Source organism: Momordica charantia (genome assembly GCF_013281855.1).
Source record: "Momordica charantia cultivar OHB3-1 chromosome 7 unlocalized genomic scaffold, Mcharantia_2.0 BLBB01000007.1, whole genome shotgun sequence".
Lineage (NCBI taxonomy): Eukaryota > Viridiplantae > Streptophyta > Magnoliopsida > Cucurbitales > Cucurbitaceae > Momordica > Momordica charantia.
This window is the reverse complement of record NW_028275165.1, coordinates 596,112-615,043: the sequence shown is the minus strand read 5'-3', so window position 1 is coordinate 615,043 and position 18,932 is coordinate 596,112. Positions and strand designations below refer to the sequence as shown.

Here is an 18,932-nt window from a genome sequence, read left to right as displayed (position 1 = left end):
AAATCTATAGGTTATACAAGAGAGAATATGGTTTAATTAAATATGGGATATTTAATTAAATGTTAAATAATTAATTGTTAATTATTTAATATATTAATAATATCAATTTTAATTAATGTTATTAATTATTAACTCCCGGGGGAGTAGGGAGTTTAATGACATGGGGATGACTGCCCATGTCATTTGATATTTGTTTTGAATGCAGTTTTTTTCTGTTGGAAGAACACAACAACGAATACACAAGAACTCCCAGATTTCTCTCCATCTCAAGAACTATCTTCTCCAGTCCCTATAGATCGATATCGAACGCTCCCACAAGCGTGTTCCCGGTACCCAGAGGATAGCACGGAAGGTCTATTGGTTGGTGGTATTCGTTGATTAATCCAAACAAAGATCCGCTTCTGCTCCGGGATTCACATCCCATCAAGGGCAAGAGCAACAAAGATAAACAAAACGCGAAGCCCATAGACCTCGACAAAGACAAGCCGGTAGATCGACCCGAGTTGTCTGAAAAACAACAAAGTCAAAAGAAAAAGGGGTTCGATCTCGAAGAACTACTGGATCAAGTCGACTCGCCATTTACAAAATATATCATTAACAATTAACTATAATAGTATATTTTAAAAATAATTATAAATAGTAAATTTTATTATTAGTAATTAGATGTCAATAATAATAAATATATATAAAAATTAATCTTAAAATAATTATACTTAAAATATTTTACGTGAAATTATATAAAATTTAAGTTACCTTGTAATTAAAAAAAATTTATACGTGCAATACACTAATAATTTAATAATTGACATATATCTCAAACTTAAAGATCGTGAGTTCAATTCTCCACCCCACATGTTACATTAAAAAAAATAATTTAATCACTGTAATTTGATCGAACTTAATTGTTAATTTTTATTATATAACTATTTAATATTTATAATTTATAAACTCATTTGTTTATCATGAATTTATAAACAACCCTATTAAACCTAAATCGATTCATCTCTCTGCCTCTAGCCGCCGCCGCCGCCTCTACGCTCGCCATCGATATTATCTCTCAGCCTCTGCTCTCGCCGTCGCCGCCTGTTGGGTTTTTTTCTTCCGGTCGACCCGGATTTGGACAAAGCCGGACCGAACCGACCGTGTACACTCCTTTTTCGTTCCTCTCGTTTTGCAGCAGCAACAGAAGAAGCCCTAAAGGCTGAAATCTAGAATTCGCCGACTTCATTTTAGCAGCTCCTCTTGCTCCTTCTCTTGCGTTGCGCCGACGACGACGCCGTCGCCTCATCCTCCCTCTTTCAGTATCAGGTTAGTAATCTATACATTCAATGGCAGTTCTCAACGTAATTATCCTCAAGAAGTCTCTGATTTAGGAACGAAAAAAAAATAAAAATCCTGATCTCCTCTGCCTCTTTGCTCTTCTATTGTCGCTCCTTTAGGCACTGCTGCTCGTTGCATCGCGGCTGTCTCGATAGTGGTAAGTGATCTTCGCTACCTCTCGCAGTATTTATTGAAATTTGTCGAGGCTCGAGACATTTTGGATGAAAGTGAATACTTGATGATAAAAGGGAAGGAGGAACCTACGGATCTCATGTCTGGACTGAAAGGGTTTTTTGTTTTTATTTTGTATTGGTGGTGGGTAGCTCAAATTTTAACATGGGTTGCTGAAAATTGCGTTAGGAGAGCAGTCAAGCTTTATATAAATCTATCAAATTTGTGGTTGGGTCCTTACCTTTTGTACTCTATGTAGAATTTCCTTTCTTTTTGTTCAAATTTACACAGATAGGCAGCATAGCCAATATACAGTAAATTAACAGGTAACAGAAGGCAACCACACACGAAAGCTGATGCTACATTGTTTTCACTTTTCAGTCACTAAATTAATTGATTTGTTGTGCATCAAGCATTTACTGGTAATAATGCTTCCCATATGTTGTAGTTCAAGCTTCTCTTATCAGAATTGGCCGTCTCATCATAAAATCTGTAAAGATAAATTAAATTGGAAAGTTTGCATGCTTGATATGTGACTATAAATTAAATTGGATTTATTGTTTTAAGCAACCAATTACTAGATTTTCTTAATTGGTATGATTCCAGGTGTTGTTCGAATTAGAACTTATTGGATTTTTTTTTAATGTGTTGCAGATGTCAGAAAAAAAACCTGTCATTGGCCTCTCATGGGAGCCAAAGCTGGCCACCTCATCATCGGGGATCAAAACTAAGACTTGTGACAAATCTCACATTCAACCAGAAAGTAGTCTTGTTTGGAAAACTAATACGGAGCTTGTGGATGGTTTGTTTGTTCCACCAAACAACCCTAAAAAGTTGAACAAGTTGCTGAGAAAGCAAGTCAGCGACACAGCTGGGAGGAGTTGGTATATGCCTTTTTTCCATGAAATTTTAATATTTTCAGTTTTACTACTGATTCCTCATACAAGAACAAAATGGTTTTAATTTATTCAAGTATCGATTAACATGCCTTTTTAACTTTTTTGGTGGTGTGGTGCCTTGCTAGCACCACACCAGCAGTTTACTAACCATTGTAGTTGAAGTTCTAATACGTGTACCCTTGTTATTGTAACTAGGTTTGACATGCCGGCACAAACTATGACCCCTGAATTGGAAAAAGATTTGCGTTTGCTGAAGGTGAGACTGCCTTTGATTTACCAACCACTGTACTCATCAGTTTTCTATTCCACATATTTTGGACTGTTATATAGAAACTGGTACCTTTCGCTGTGTATTGAGAGATGTAATCGTGCTAAATTTTTCTGCAAACGTGAGATGGGCAGCACGTGCATGTTCTTTGAATATCTTTGGTTGCAGATCTTCATGAATCTCTATTCTCCTAGATGGCTAGAACTAGTATTACGAATATATATAATTGTTAGATGAATGTAATGTAACAGCCAATTAGAATGCATATATCTATACATTTGATCGGTTAGAGTCATATAGAGAGAGATAATAAAAAAATAAAATAATACATCTTAACGTCCTTCTGTTTTGGATTTCTCGCCGCCCTCTTGTATTCTTTCCTTTGCTCTTTTCATTAAAAGAGATATACAATTTTTATGCCACACGGAACATATGTATCATAGCAGTTCTCGGTTTATTAGTTCTGTATTCTAAGTTGTTGAACCCATGCATTGTGGGGTTCTTGAACTCGATCTTGGCCATCGGAGTGCATATTGGGAGTCTTGAGTAGACTTTTTTTTTCATCATTGAATTTGGGATCATGAAATTCGTAAAAAAAGAATCTTATATATTCAATTGATAAGATAATTTTTACAGGGTGTAATTGAATTGAATGGTTGTTATCGTCTATTCCCTTTGTAAAGGACCTGTTTGATTGACTTTCCTCTCTATTTCTCTTGATGATTATAGCTGAGGAGTGTCATTGATCCCAAGAGACACTACAAGAAAGGTGATTCAAAATCAAAAACACTTCCCAAATATTTCCAGGCAAGGTTTTGGTTTCTCACAAATATTTCTATTGTAACATAATTTGTAGTGTTAATATTTGCTCTAGATTTATTGTAGCGTTTTAAATATTTATCAGGTGGGAACTGTGGTAGAGTCTTCTTTGGACTTCTTCTCGGGTAGATTAACCAAGAAGGAGAGGAAAGCAACGCTTGCAGATGAGCTGCTTTCCGACCAGGCCCTCACCCAGTACAGGTTTGACTTATTGTTTTCGACACATGTTAAAAAGTTCAAATTATAATTGTAAAACGATGTGCATATTTTAGGAAGATTTATTTTGCCATTTTTGTGGCAGTAATTTGGACCATCAAACCAGATATAAATCATAGGATAATGACCCCTGAACTTTGATTCATTCTATAATTTTGAAGATTCTTTTGTTTCAAGTTGGAGTATATTTCTTGTGCATTATCTACATTACCTATCAAGCAGTTTGTTCTACACTACACTACTTATATCCTTCGAAAAACCTCTTGCAGAAAACGAAAAGTTCGAGAAATTGAAGAACTGAATCGACCTGCTGGAAACGATAAGTGGAAAATAAGGGGTCGTCATTCACGGAAACGGGCAAAGGAAAGGAGGAATTAGTGAAGTTGCCTCAAATTTTTGACCAGTAAACCAGATAAACACACTGGATCAAGTAAGTGAGGGCTTCCAACTTGGTTTATTGTGTAGGTTCACCAGAAGCTCTTATATAAATGTTGTATACATCTGGTAGATACTCTGTGGGGTGGGCTGCAAAGAACTATAAGTTAAAAACTTTTTTTGGTTATTGATTTAGTTGTAATAGGAGTAGAAATGCTCTTCAGGTTATTTTATTCAACATGTAACTGATGAAATGTTTATTTGTAACTGAGGAAAACAACAAATTCTTGTCCATCTGGGACTCACTTTTCTTTTTGGAAGTTGATCAACAATAGGTATTAGACATAATTGAAAATTCAGAGAATTATTGGGAACTCTCTAAAGTGTATAGACCGGAAGGACCCATGAATTTTTTTTAAGCTCAACAGGGAGTAGGGGGAGGATACGACTAACTTTTAACGATAATACCATTGCCCCAAGGGAGTGTCTAGTTGGCAAGGACTTGTGGTTTTTTGGTCAAACTGATTTAGAGGTCTCAAGTTAGAACATTCCGATGAGCTTAATACAAAAAGATTTTGATGTCTCTTGTGTTCGGATCTTGGGGGTGGGTGTGGGTGTCCTTGAATATAGGAGAGCTTCTCCCAATTATTAAAAAAAATACCACAACCAATTTATTTTATTTAACCCTTAGTTTTTATTATTATTATTATTATTACTTTTTGATATCAGTGTGTCTAGACTAGCTTCCAACTACATTTGGTTCTTAGGATATTAAATCCTAGGTAGGTGGCCACCATGGTTTGAACCCATTCTCTCTAAGTCATTTATTATTTAAATTGGCCTCATCCATCTCATGATGGTTTAACCTTAGTTTTTCTAAACATGGGATACGAAGGGTGGAATAGTTACATTTTTTTATTATTATTATTATTTCTACTTTATGGAAATGTTTATTAATGTGAATGTCAATTGTCTATAAAAGTGGGCCATGGGCTAAAACCACATCTCTACCTTAATGACTATGTTGATTATATGGCCAAAAATATTAATGTAACCTTACATGTTAAATACCAAAATGTCCTTGAAATGATAGGTCACGAGGCACTTTAATATCATTTCAAAAGTACTCGATCCCTTACCACTATATTGTTTATATGGCCAAAAATATTAATGTAACCTTACATGTTAAACACCAAACTCTCCTTGAAATGGTAGGTCATAAGGCATCCTAATATCATCTCATCTCAAAAGTACTCGATCCCTTACCCACTGAAATTGTTGAACTCAAAAAAAAAAAAAGACTCCCTGCAATCATGGAAAAATAATAAAATTTTGCATTGATATTTTACCAAAAAGGAGGGGCGAAAATTAAATTTCAAGAACTTCCAAATCATGTTGACATCTTTTTTTTTTTTTAATACAACATGTGGGGGTGGGGATTTGAACTCATGACCTTCTGGTCAGAGATAGGTGCCTTAACCATGAGCTATGTTCGATTTGGCTCATTTTTTCCTTTTGCAATAGTAAAAACAATTTTATAGAAACTGCAAGGTTGTTTGGTAATTATCCTAAAAAAATAACATAGATATTTTATTTTATCTTTAAAATTCGTTTTAAGGACAATTTTAAAAATAAAGACTATTTTGCATTTTAAAATATTTTTCCACTACAAACATTGTTGGCCAACATAATGAGAATTCACATAAAAACAACTATATCAGGTTTGCAAAGTACATTAAAAATGAGAATTAAACGTGCCCAGAAAGCTGAGTACAAGCCCAAGACAATAGACCTTTAAGTTTAAATTCAATGGTTGATTTGAGTAGCTTAAATAGTGTCAATCTCCTTAGATTTAAATTAATAGACCTTTAGGTTTAAATTTAATCGCCACCATCAGCTTAACTCAACGGTTAAGGAACCTTGCTCCTTTCCGAGAGGTCGGATGTTCAATCTCTCATCTCCAAATTAGTTGTACTAAAAAAAGAAAGCGTCGTTCTCCTTAAGTTTAAATTAGTATTCTAAAGAAAAAAAAGGTGTCGATGTATTACTAATAACCTCTTTTATATATAAAGAGAAAATTTCAATTCCCTCAAACTTGAAATCAATTTTTACCCTTATAATGTAAATTTTGTTGAATTGAACTTTAGACTTATAAATGCTATAATTTCATATATATTACCAACACTTATCTAAAGTTAGGGTTTAATTCGATGAAAGTGAAAGTCTATCATGTAAATCGATATAAATTGTCAAATTTTACGAGTAAATAATGATTGTTAACCTGAACATAACTCAACTGGTTAAGACATAATTTCGACAAAAATGTTGAAGGTTTAAATTCTTACCGCCGCATATTATTGAACTAAAAAAAGAGTGAAGAATGATTTTTTTCCCAAATTTAATTATTCACTAGTAAATGACATGCAACATGTTAAAATGATATGAAGCATTTAAGGAGTACATATTCACGCATTAATGAGAGTTCATTCCGCTCACTTTAGATGAAGAAGAACTTCAAGATGAAGTTGCATTGAATGTAGTGTAGATCTACCGTGAACTCAAGTTGCATTAAATGCAACTCAAACTTCACTAAAGATCAGTAAAGTATTAAAAATTAATTGAGCACCTGTATACCAAGCAAAAAGAAAAAGGAAAAAAAAAGTATACAAGATAATATCTAATCTGTGAGGTAATTATTAATTTGGTCGTTAATTTTCTAAAATTATCAATTTTATTTTTAATGTATTAAAAGTTATCAATTAATTGATTCCATGGACAAAAAGTTAATATATCATTAAATTATTGTCATATTGATATATTTAGACATGTGAACATGTTATTCGATCCTACATGATACATAAAGTTCAACATACTCATTATAAAAAATTATTATTCTGGGACGTGGAAGTAACATATTTATGTCTAAATATGAATAGTAATTTAATAATAAAACAATTTTTTGCTAATAAAATTTAACATATTTATTTTTCACCTAAATAACTAATTCAAAAATTTTAATACATTAAAAATAAAATTTAAAGACCAAAAGAATTACCTCAAATATTAGGGGTTAAAAACACTTTTGATCCATGTAATTTATTTGAATTAACAATTTAATCATTAAAATTTAGTTAGTAATGATTTAGTCCGTGTATTTTCAAATGTATAACAATTTGATCTTTATCGTAATTTTATTTTGTTAAGATTTAACCAAATTTCTAGATCAAATTGATAAGAGACAAAGATTGAATTGTTAATAATGAATGTCAATTTGAATATAGTTCAATTAATTAATACACATCTAATAGTAATTTGTTTAAAATAAAATAACAACTAATTTTAAAAAAATAAAATAATTACTATTAAAAAATCCTATATATTTTTAAATTTTAGAATGAGTAGTTATTTTATTTTGGAATAGAAGATAAATTTTAATAAATAACATTTATTTAAATTTGTTTGAAAGAGGACAATTTGCAATATAAAATTCTATTAAATAAAAAAGAGAAAAAAAGAAGTGATATAAAATCCAATATCTCTAAATTAAAAAATTAGTGTACAATGACTGTAGTAAAGTAATAATTATACGTAATTTTGGTATATGTTGTCTCTAAAAACGACATGCCAGAATGACGAAAAGAGACATATGGCGCCAGCAAGATGTCATGCGAAGTGGCATAGATCGCCTTCAATTTTATAAACATTATTCTTGAAAATGATTTGATAGGTGATATATATTTGGAATAAAATATTATTTAAAAAAAGATTGGTCCTGAATTAAAAGGAAAAAGAAAACATATACATATTTTAAATTCAAGGAAAAAACGTTACAAGTTGTGAAAGGTTTTTGTCGTGTAGTGATGGAAGTGTGGAATTATGACGTATATATTAGCAACCAACAAAACAAACCATTCAGTCCATCGCTGTCTGTTCCTCGCGATTTCCACGAGAGAAATGAAATGCTTCCATCGTCTCTCGTTTGCGTGCATCCTCTGAATTCTGATCTCCATCAATCTCCCAAGTTTCTCCCTATAAGACGCAATCTCCCGCCGACGCCATAGCTCGAGCTTCCACGTCTCTGCGCTGCAAAACCTTCGTCTTCGTCTTCTTGCTTGTGTCTGTTTCACGATGGATTGTTCTGCTGTTGAGTCGTTTTTACTGGAATTCAGAGCCTCTGCCAATGCTTTCCTCTCCAACTACGAGCCGCTGGCCCTCGTTCTTGGTCCTCTTCTGGCTCTACTCTTGGCTCGGTTGCTTCAGTCGTTTATGGATCTCGTTTACGAGAGAGGGCTCAAAGCCATCTTCTTATCATTCTTCATGGCCACGATTAAGTATGATTTCTTACTGCTGGAGCTCTTTTGGTTGCTAGTGCCGATTTGGTTTTATTGGTTCTTTAATTGTGTTGGTGAATGGTGATAACAGGTTAATTCCAGGGGTGAAACGTCGCATTGATTCCGAGAAGCAGAAGGTTTGTTTTGATTGTTATGTTGTACGCTGCTAGGCGTTACTCGTTTTGGTGATGGTGTTTTGTTGAACAAGCAGGTTGTGGATAAATTACAAGCCAGTGGTAAATCTGGAAGAGAAGGTTGGAGGACTGAGTTGCCGAGGGAAGGCTTGGGAGCTGAAGTCATAGACAAAATGAAAAATGAGAAACAAAAGGATGTGGTTTGGCAAGGCAAATGCTCGGGTACAGTGTATGTTTGAAAATGTTTGCATAGCCATAGTTATCCATTCAATAAATACTTAAATTAGAATGTAATCACTTTATAATTGATAATTCCTTTTTATTCTTTTAATAATTTTATTTATCGTCCACAAGATTTACGAGTATTGTTAATGTTTGGCCAGCTACATTGGAGGAACTGAATCTGAAGGTCATTTTTCTCTCATAAATGAGGCATGTTCAATGTTAGTAAGTTCTGGCTGATCTATTACTTTTATGTTTCATCCAAAGTCTCCATTCAAATGCTAAATTCACTTAGCTATCATGTCCAATGAAGAATGTTGGGTCTTGTGTGCCCATGAACTCTTTCTGAAAATGTCTCCATGCTACTGGCTCTGTTGAAAGAGGAACAACTAGCTTTCAACAATTTCAACGTTACATGGCAGAGAGAAAATATTTGCAGCGCAAAGATATAATTATGCTCTAACTTAATGGTTGAAGCTTTTGAGATTAATATTAATTTATAATGATGTTAGAGCTACACATGTTGAGTTCAAATCCCTCAATGTAATTTCCTTTAATTCTCCTTCTTCTCATTTTTTTTAAACATCATCAGGGTTATTGATATCCTATTGAACTGGAGTTTGCATTATTGTGTTCTTATTCTCCTTTAAGGGAGAGCCTCATATCAGCAACAAATATAACTCCTAGAGAATCATAACCCATTTCATAGATCTTTAACACTTCACCTTGGGCTGTTTTGGATCATTTTTTTCAGGTTTGCACATACAAATCCTTTGCATTTGGATGTATTTAAAAGTGTGGCGCGCTTCGAAGCAGAAGTGGTTGCCATGACTGCTGCACTTCTTGGCAGTAAAGTGGAGGCTTCTGGAGGACAGATATGCGGAAACATGACGTCAGGAGGAACTGAAAGCATACTATTGGCTGTGAAATCAACTCGTGACTATATGAAATCCAAGAAGGGAATTAAAAAACCTGAAATGTACACCCCTGCTGTTTCTCATAGGTGTTATATGTTCTAAACGTATCTTGTTGACCTTAAATTTATAGTAGTTTTCCTTTAATGTTCAGGATAATACCCGAGTCTGCACATTCAGCATACGATAAGGCTGCTCAATATTTCAATATCAAGCTGTGGCGTGTCCCTGTAAACAAAGAATTCAAAGCAGATGTTAAAGCTATTAGAAAATTTATCAACGGGAACACTATCTTGGTATCCATATATTTTTATTCTCTTCTTAGACTTGTATAGTGGTATTGACGAAAACTTTCTTTTTCTACAATTTTTTTTTTTTGCATCTTTTTATCCCAAATTTTGTTTATACTGCCCCTTTTTTCTTTTATATATGATTTTCAAGGAAACTTCTTTTTCTAGTTCCATCCATAAGAAGCAAAGTCCAATACTGTTCCTTTAGCTTGTTCAGCAAATGCTGCTTCATCCTATTATAGTATTTATATTTGTATGTTACCTGTTTACTTGTGTCTTTTCTCTTATAAACTTCATATTGCAGATTGTTGGATCTGCGCCTGGGTTTCCTCATGGAATCATCGATCCGATTGTTGTATGTTCTTATTGTCTTGTACCTTTTAGTTGTTTTCTACATGGTGGACAAAGACCATTGATCTTAACTTCCTTCTGTGGCATTTCTGAAGTAACTTCTGATCAGGAGAACCTTGCAATATATTTGCAGGAACTTGGGGAATTAGCTTCTAGCTCTGGGATTTGTCTGCATGTTGACTTTTGTCTTGGCGGCTTTGTGTTACCATTTGCTCGTAAGCTTGGGTAAGGCTGTTTGGGCTTTATCTGAACAAAATTTTTACTTTGTGCTAAAAAACCATGGAAAATTTGGAAGTTATTTTTAATTAGTTGTAAGTACTTTTTCTTATGAAAAAACTTAGTTGTAAGTACTTTTGGAACACAAAAAATACTTCTAAAAGCACCAATATGTTTGGTAGTACTTCTAACATGGGAAAAAGCAGTTAGCAGTTTTGAAGTACTTCTGAATGCATACTTACAGCCTACAAGAGTTAGGATATCAACCTTACTATGGAAGAACATAACAATATAGTCCCCCCATATATGTGGGATTATACTACCTAGTTCAGCACATCAAACATGCAGTGATTAGTTATTATGAAGAATTTGTATATAGCGATAGATGAGTATTGCAAGTATTATATATTAGGGTGTTTTCCTGGCAACTTGTGACATTGAAAATTTCTTATTACTACTTTTTTTCAGGTACCCAATTCCACCTTGTGATTTCTCAGTTAAAGGAGTGACATCAATATCTGTGGATGTACATAAATATGGATTGGCCCCCAAAGGAACAAGCGTAGTTTTGTACAGAAATCATGACATTAGAAAGGTAATTTCTTTTACTGAACCACTTAGACTTTTGTTTAGATTGGAATAGTTGGTAGTGGACGATTAATATCGCAATGTGTCTCCTAGATCTAGTCTGCTGAAGTATTTGGTTTCTCAATGCTCGTATGATTGCTGAAGTAGGCGGTGGTTGAAAAATTGTGCTTCCTCCCTCCCTTGATGGAACAGAAAAGGAAGTAATTAAGTAGACTCGTTGTCATATTTAGTCAAATGAAAAATTTTACTCTTTCCAGACTTTTCCATAAATTTTCAATATAGTCTTTGAAAATTCTCCTCTAAGCAGAGAATATATATCCGTACAGGGCCAACTTTGCATATTCCCTAGACTCCTTTGAAACTCTTCTGAGTTTTACCAAAGATATCCCATTGTAGGATTAAAGACACATCCATCGATTGAACTCTTTCAATCCAAACTCTTGAATGAGCCTATACCAGGAAGTCGTTTTTTTTATGAAGAAACAATTTCATTGATGTGTGAAATTACAAAAGCCCATGATGGATCTACAAAAGGCACTTCCAATTAGTCAAGAGGGAAGTGTAGCTATAGCAATGAAAAATAGGCGATTTTTTACACCAAGTGAGAACTTTATAAACTATAGCATCAAAGAACCTCTCAAAAGGTTGCAGTTTATCGTTGAAAGTCCTCCGATTTCTTTCTCCCCACAAAGTCCAAAGAAAAACTTGCACAAAGTTCAACCAAAGATTTTCCTTTACGTTCTTGAATGGGTGACCGACAAGGGTGGCCTCAAGGAGCACATGGGGATCATTTGGAAGAGCTGTGGTCCATCCAGAAGTGTTGAGAATGGTCCTCCAAAATTCAGTAGCAAAGGAGCAGGTGGTAAAGAGGTGTTGTTGCGTTTCCAAGCTAGCCTTGCTAATAGTGCATCATTGGGGAGAAATAACCATGTAGGGGAGCCTCCTTTGGAGCTTGTCATTAGTGTTGATGGTGCGGTGGCTAAGTTCCCATAGAAAAAAACTCACTTTTTTTTTGGGCAAAGGTCCTTCCAGATTGCTTTGTATACCAGGAAGTCGTTTCATCTTTCCATTTATTCATTTTGGTATTTTAATCACTTTCAAGTTATTTTCTTAAAAATTGAAATTTTTATCTATCAAGGCCTCACGTGACTTGTGTAATTAAATAAGCCTTGAACCAAGTCTTTTATTTGCCACTTGCCAGAGAATTTGTTAGCAATTAATTCAGGACGATATTTCTTATTTTTAATAAATTTCTCTACTCTTAGCTTCATCCACGTATTTGTAACTTTCTTGTCTTCTCTAAATAAGAAGCTAGAGGGTCTGATTTGAAATACAGAATAAGAGGGATCGCTGTTCACCTCCATGTTATGGCGGTATGCTTTCTACTTTGGTTTTTAGGCTAAAAATGTGACTAAGCTTTAAGGATAAGTTTAAAAAACGTGAGCAAGGATGGCAATATTATATTTCCTGAATAATATTTTTTTGGTTATAATTGTTTGAGTTTGGTATGCGAGTCTGCACTATTGTTTTTCCCATTATAAATGATTGTGGAAACTAGTGGATTTTGTATCAAGATGTTTTAAAGTTAAATAGCTAAGAACTAGATATTGAAATGGTTGAATCTCAAAAGTTTATTGGGTAAAATCAAGCTCCCTTCTAAAACCCCATCTTTTCTATCACTAATACTCAAGTTGACATTATTTCTAATTTCATTTGTCTCTATGGTTTTTGGCCGGTTGGTGTTCTGGCTGTTCCTGCTTTGCTTGATTTCAACAGCATCAATTTGTTGCTGGTAAGTTTACTTATCCTTGTTACTGGAAAATTTGACTTTTCATGTGCTTAAATCAAGCTTTTAAATATTATAAGTTACTAATGTCGTAGCTATTGGGCTCCATGCTTGTCAACAAAGTTTACTTTATTTTGGGAAGTATTTACGGAACTATGAGATAAATTATTTATTTATGTTTTATATGTTTCATAAGTGGGAATATTTATGGAGACTTCTACAGGCTTATGCTAATACAATTGCGTACTTATTGTTTTCATGGGGGCAAAGTGCTTATACTGAAAAAAAAAAAAGCTCCCCCCCTTCCATTTGTTTTGGTCTTGAATTTACAAAATTACATTTCATTTTTTTTATAAGAAATAATTTCATTGATAATATGAAATAATAAAAGGGGGAGAGAAATCCATTCAAGGGAGTTACAAAAACCTTGTCCAATTGGATAAAAGATTAGAAAATGTATAATGACGAAAAATGGGTGCATTTACACCATGAGACATGTAAGACTTATATCATCAAAACAACTAACGAGAGAGAGAGAGAAAAAGAAAGCTGTACCAAAATTCATCCGAAGGAGCTTCCTTGACATTTCCTTTTTCAATTATTGTTTTTGTAGTAAGTGAATGGTCTGGTGGGCTTTACGTCTCTCCAACAATAGCTGGAAGCAGGCCTGGTGGTTTGATTGCTGGTGCTTGGGCAGCAATGATGTCTTTGGGAGAAGAAGGTATCTAAGAATATGCAACGATACTCATTGTTGATCTGGTAGTTGTGAAGTACTTGGCTTTGGGCTCACTGTGGATCAATTGCTTTCCATAGGATATTTGCAGAACACAAAAGAGATTATGGAAGTGTCAAAGAGGATACATAAAGGGTATCTTCTGTTCCTATATGCACCCTATTAATCACATTTAGGTTAGGAGGAAGGATTGCAAGGTGTTTTCTCTTTCAAAAACCATTACTTTTTGTGCAGGATAAACGAAATTCCCGAGTTATTTGTCGTTGGAAAGCCAGACATGACAATTATAGCATTTGGGTCAACGGTTATTGACATTTTTGAAGTCAATGACATTATGTCATCAAAAGGCTGGCATTTGAATGCTTTGCAAAAACCTAGTAGGTGAGCTTTCTCTTAGAGCATAAAGACACTCATATTTGCATCACATGTAGAATGTTGCATATTCTTCTCTTTTATTCTTTTGCATTCAAAATGTGGCTTTTAGACCGATCTGAACATAGCTCAAGCAGTTAAGACATACTTAACGTTGTACCTCCATTCATACGTTTGAACTACCACTTCTTTATTTGTGATCAATATTCAAAAAACACGTCTCAATGACACTTGCCGCTGGGAAATGGTAGATTGGTTTTGAAAGTTTTCGGTATTTACTCAAATTACTCCCCCATCACAGATTCTTCCATTTCCCACTAAGTTACGCACATTTTAGATATGAAACTCAAAAGCTTTAGGGTAAAAGTTGGGGACAACTTCTATTTTCGCATATCATCAGCTTTTATAAGTTTCCAGTTCACTCAAGAATTTTAACATTCCCTATAGCTTATAATCCCTCATACCGTTTCAGCGTTCATATCTGCGTAACGCTGCAACACATATTGATAGTCAACGACTTTCTCCGGGATTTGCAAGAATCTGTCAACACTGTAAGCTTATTTGCAAGATGTTGTCAGTCCATGAGAGGCAATTTCACCATATTTGTCTTATGGACATTTTTATCTGCAATTTAAATGTTTCAGGTCAAAGAAAATCCAGGTCCCATTAATGGAGGGCTGGCTCCAATATATGGCGCTGCAGAGAGAATGCCAGACAGAGATATGGTTCAGGAGTTGCTCATAAGTTACATGGATGGAACTTGCTAGAAGAGGCAGTGCTGTTCACAATTGGTTTGTTTCATTTAAATTTTATTTTATACAGTATCATTCACATAAGTTACAAATTGAAATTATGAAAAGAATAAACTATATTCTCCAAGGGTTACATCATAGGTTTAGTTGTCTTGTTGCTGTAATATGTTGAATTATTGGCTCATTTTTAATGTCTTGTAAACATGTGTTTAACACGCTCAAATCACAGATGTGATAAAAACTTGGATGTTTATTTTAATTTTTCTTAGAGTTAAACAGGGGGACGGAGAGAACTTGAATCTCTAACTTTTTGGTTGAAGATATATAGGGATGGTTAAAAAACTATGTGCCCTCAACCTGATCGGATTGAAAATCTCTAGTTTAATCGAGTTTAATCGAGTATTGGGATCAAACTGGAGAGGTAATTTATATAAAAAAAAAAGAGTGATTTTCCAGAGGTAATTTATAAAAGTATATAATATTATGTTAGTTTTTTTGTTATTATTTTTTTGGTTTAAATTGCACGCATTTTTTCTATTAAAAAATCATTGTAAAGAAGCATTTTAATTGTTTTTAAACATTTATAAAAATATTATAATTATTATTTTAAAAATTTTTTTGAAATAACTTTTTCGCTCTACCTTGCCAATTTCAAGATAAGGATATATACCTTAATTAAGTGAGAAATGTTCGTATGGAAAGTGAATAAACATAAAATTTTAAGGATGATGTATCATTTTGATGATTGAACAATGCTTTGAAATAGTTAAAAAGAGGAGAAATTTAAAAAGATAAGGTATTATTATTTTGATAATTAAACCATTCCTTTTTGCCATGCTCTCAAGTATCACAAGAATGTGTTCAAGTAATTAAGGGCATTCCAAATATATAAATTTAAAATTGTATTACAAAATTTATGAATTGCTATAATTTTGGAGCAACAAAAAAATTTTTAGACTCTTACCTGACGTAAATCTAAAATTGCATTTACAAACAAAAATTCATCCAACATCTTCTGCATGAAAGATATCAGATACCTAATTACATTGCAATCCAATATCTCAAAAAACTTTAAAAGTACTTCAACATTTAGAATTGCAACAAGTACTTAGTTTAATACCTTACATTTCACTTATCAGTGTATGTAATGGGATAACGACACGTTGCTCTATTATGGCCTTTTTGGTCACATCTGCCACATTTATGCATTTTGGGAGTTTCACTTTCACCTGTAGATGTGATTTTTTTGCTCTGGCGCCGACCAACCTTTGCCACAAATTTGGGAGGTAAGACATTCATTTCCACATAGTCTGATGGCATCTTCCACTCCGAAGTAGGACCAACTGAAAAAATAGCATCTGCATATGCAGCCAACAGACATTCATTAGTATAGTAATGAGCGCATAAACTGTATACATCTATATTCTGCTTCCTTGCTGCAACAATTGCATGTGCACATGGTAGTTGGTTGAACTGAAACTCCATACAAGTGCACTCCCGAGTATTAAGGTTCACTGTCTCCTCTTTATCTACATCTACCACATGAAATTGATGACAATTAATTGAATTAACCTTCATTGTTGTAGATTGATCTTGGTTTTTGTGCACAATTTCTTCTGCCCATTTCGTCAACGTGGATGTAACTTTTGAGGCTTCATCACGACGCTCTGAAAACCACCTTTGTAACAAAGCTCTCACATGTTCGATTACTGAAACAACATGCAATTCTCTAGCTTCTTTCAATAGAGCATTCATGGATTCTGCTATATTTGTAGTCATCATATTGTAGCGTCTTCCTGGGCAATATATACGTGTCCAACGTGAAAGTCCAACTTCTTCTAAATACATTCCCACACCATTATCAAATGCTGAAATACGCTCCCACAACTCCCTAAATTGTGACTCACGATAGGCTTTTGCAGCATTGACAAACAAATAATCAATTGTTTCATTATTGAACTTAGCACTCAAATTTTGCTTCAAATGGTGAATGCAAAGACCATGAAATGCAGTGGGAAACACAATAGCAATAGACTTCGCTATGCTATTATTTCGATCTGAAACAAAAATTAGATCCTTAACTTCACCTATTGCACCCTTTAACTTTTCAAAAAACCATTTTATGGAGTCATCGGTCTCTTTATCTACAATTCCAAAGGCAATGGGATAAATCTGATTATTACCATCTAAGCAAGTGGCAACTATCAAGGTACCCCGATATTTGTTCTTCAAAACAGTTCCATCTATAACAATAACAGGTCGTATGCAATTCAAAAATCCTCGGATACATGGACCTAGAGCCATAAAAAGATATTTGAAGAAACTTCCATCTTCAAGTTGAATTTCATAAAATGTACCTGGATTTGCCAACTTCAATGCTTCACCATATCGATGCAATAGATTATATGACTCCTCCGATGATCCCTTTACTTGCATATAAACATTTTCTCTCGCACGCCATGCTTTCTCATAACTCATATTAATACCATAATCTTGTCTCATGTCTTCTATGATCTCCCGTGGTTTGTATTGACAACGAACTCCATTGAATTTAGATTTTATTAATTCTCCCACTACCCAAGCTTTAGCTTGTCTGTGATGACGATTCATAAGATCAAGTGAACATGAATGAACATTCACATACTTTGAAATCCTGAATATGTCTGAACCCCCCAATTTGAGTGCCCGTATTCTCCACTTACAATTTTCATCAACACATACAATATAAATTAACTCTTTTGTGGACTTCTTTACTCTAAATTCAAAATTTCTTTTCATTGCCATGACACTTAATTTCATGGACAAGTCTCTCTTGCCAAAAAATATTTGTCCAACATCAAATTCATCATTTGTAGAGCTTCCTTCCGACCAAACATTTTTTTTCATGTATTTCTTTTGGCCCACTGAGTCAGACTCATAATTGACTTTAAGTTTTCTTTTACGATCTACTTTAGGAACATGATCACATTCGGGCTCCACAGGAGCTTCACAATCTACATTTGCATTTCTTTCTCGTGAGATATCTTCCTTGTGGGACATCATACTATTATTTTGACTTTGACTTTCGACTTCAGTCAAATCTCTACTCCTAGGTTCAAATGAGATGTACAGGGGGACTTCAGACGTATCTTCACCCATAAGATAAAAATTCAAATCACGGTCATTGCTTATCTCAAATGGAGGAGTTTGATTCCTAGCTTTTATCTCATATATGCACTTGATTTTCATATCAGACTCTTTGGGGTCAGCTTCTGTGAGGGCATATAATTCATCCAATAAATCTTGGTAAGTTATTTCTTTACATACAACAATACCTTTCAAAAGACCTCCTTGATACTCTGTTTGTTTGTCATTCCATACTCCGCCATAACGAACGAAAATACGAACACGAGTCATTCTTAAACTACCTTGCAGAAATCATTCATTCCTAACAAAAAAAATATAAAGCAAAAATCAAGCTACCAACCAAAAAAACCGAACTCCAAATGTATTGAATAGCAACAAGATGTTCCAAATGGCAAATAATGTAAAAATGGCTTCTAGTAAAGAGAGAAAAAAAACAACCAAAATAAAAAAGAATGGAAAGTAAATAACTAGTTAAGTAAAAAAGAATGGAAAGTAAACAACTATTTAAGTTCTGTTTTTTTCCTCGCAATTTCTTGCAAAGCCAAACTTAGGCTACCAGCCAAAAAATTACATTCCCCACATTCAAATAGCTTCAAGTAAAGTAAAAGAGAGCCAAAGCACAAAAAACCTAAATTTTGCATTTTTTCCCGGCAATTTCTTGCCCTACCAACAATTTGTTCCCCAGTAAAGTAAAAGAGATCAATGTAAGAATCCTGTAACGTAAAGTAAAGTAAGTGACGAAGAAGAAGAAAAAGAAAGACAGTGACCTACCAATGAATAGGGAAGAAGAAGCCGAAGACGAAGAACCGCGAAGAATACGACGAAGTAAGCACGTGAAGAAGAACCACGATGAAGAATACGGCGAAGGTATGCACTGTGAACAACCGCTCGCCGGAGTTCGCCGCAGCTGAGGCGGAGATCGTGAGAGGTTTTAGGAAGCAGAGAGATTTTCGAGGTTGAAGCCCGAAGGAAAGAGGATCAAATCGTGGTGATGAGGGCTTTTATTTTAAAGGGCCAAAAATGACATTTCACCTCTGAAAAGTCACAAT

At 34.2% G+C, this 18,932-nt stretch overlaps 3 protein-coding genes across 4 annotated transcripts; 2 read left to right on the top strand and 1 right to left on the bottom strand.

Moving 5' to 3' along the window:
• Positions 1 to 1,048: 1,048 nt before the first annotated feature.
• On the top strand, positions 1,049 to 4,360 carry LOC111022552 (Fcf2 pre-rRNA processing protein). Its single transcript, XM_022299713.2, has 7 exons — positions 1,049 to 1,308; positions 1,440 to 1,477; positions 2,146 to 2,375; positions 2,586 to 2,646; positions 3,388 to 3,465; positions 3,563 to 3,678; positions 3,963 to 4,360. Exons 3-7 carry the CDS (start codon positions 2,146 to 2,148, stop codon positions 4,069 to 4,071), a joined length of 594 nt encoding a protein of 197 aa, XP_022155405.1. The 5' UTR covers positions 1,049 to 1,308; positions 1,440 to 1,477; the 3' UTR covers positions 4,072 to 4,360.
• Positions 4,361 to 7,992: 3,632 nt separating this feature from the next.
• Positions 7,993 to 15,016, top strand: DPL1 (dihydrosphingosine phosphate lyase). The gene is made up of 15 exons (XM_022299734.2): positions 7,993 to 8,399; positions 8,491 to 8,536; positions 8,611 to 8,762; positions 8,917 to 8,976; positions 9,510 to 9,734; positions 9,824 to 9,965; positions 10,264 to 10,314; positions 10,444 to 10,535; positions 10,995 to 11,121; positions 12,891 to 12,906; positions 13,514 to 13,621; positions 13,714 to 13,768; positions 13,868 to 14,014; positions 14,478 to 14,556; positions 14,650 to 15,016. The coding sequence occupies exons 1-15, from the start codon at positions 8,197 to 8,199 to the stop codon at positions 14,770 to 14,772; spliced, it is 1,626 nt and encodes a 541-aa protein (XP_022155426.2). The 5' UTR covers positions 7,993 to 8,196; the 3' UTR covers positions 14,773 to 15,016.
• A 706-nt stretch (positions 15,017 to 15,722) lies between these two features.
• Positions 15,723 to 18,870, bottom strand: LOC111022579 (uncharacterized). Of its 2 annotated transcripts, XM_022299740.2 has the most exons (3): positions 18,655 to 18,870; positions 16,330 to 18,184; positions 15,817 to 16,115 (listed from the first exon to the last, which is right to left on the bottom strand). In XM_022299740.2, exons 2-3 carry the CDS (start codon positions 18,151 to 18,153, stop codon positions 16,053 to 16,055), a joined length of 1,887 nt encoding a protein of 628 aa, XP_022155432.1. In that variant the 5' UTR covers positions 18,154 to 18,184; positions 18,655 to 18,870; the 3' UTR covers positions 15,817 to 16,052. The 2 variants fall into 2 exon arrangements, with proteins under 2 accessions (XP_022155431.1, XP_022155432.1); XM_022299739.2 differs by having other exon boundaries at positions 15,723 to 18,184.
• Positions 18,871 to 18,932: the final 62 nt, after the last annotated feature.

Excerpts from the sequence above, each read along its gene's own strand:
- LOC111022552 (XM_022299713.2), top strand. The coding sequence starts at position 2,146 with ATGTCAGAAAAAAAACCTGTCATTGGCCTCTCATGGGAGCCAAAGCTG. Across the intron at positions 2,376-2,585 it reads GACACAGCTGGGAGGAGTTG|GTTTGACATGCCGGCACAAA; the intron begins GTATATGCCTTT and ends TATTGTAACTAG. Across the intron at positions 2,647-3,387 it reads AAGATTTGCGTTTGCTGAAG|CTGAGGAGTGTCATTGATCC; the intron begins GTGAGACTGCCT and ends TGATGATTATAG.
- DPL1 (XM_022299734.2), top strand. The coding sequence starts at position 8,197 with ATGGATTGTTCTGCTGTTGAGTCGTTTTTACTGGAATTCAGAGCCTCT. Across the intron at positions 9,966-10,263 it reads TCAACGGGAACACTATCTTG|ATTGTTGGATCTGCGCCTGG; the intron begins GTATCCATATAT and ends TTCATATTGCAG. Across the intron at positions 10,536-10,994 it reads CCATTTGCTCGTAAGCTTGG|GTACCCAATTCCACCTTGTG; the intron begins GTAAGGCTGTTT and ends ACTTTTTTTCAG.
- LOC111022579 (XM_022299739.2), bottom strand. The coding sequence starts at position 18,153 with ATGACTCGTGTTCGTATTTTCGTTCGTTATGGCGGAGTATGGAATGAC.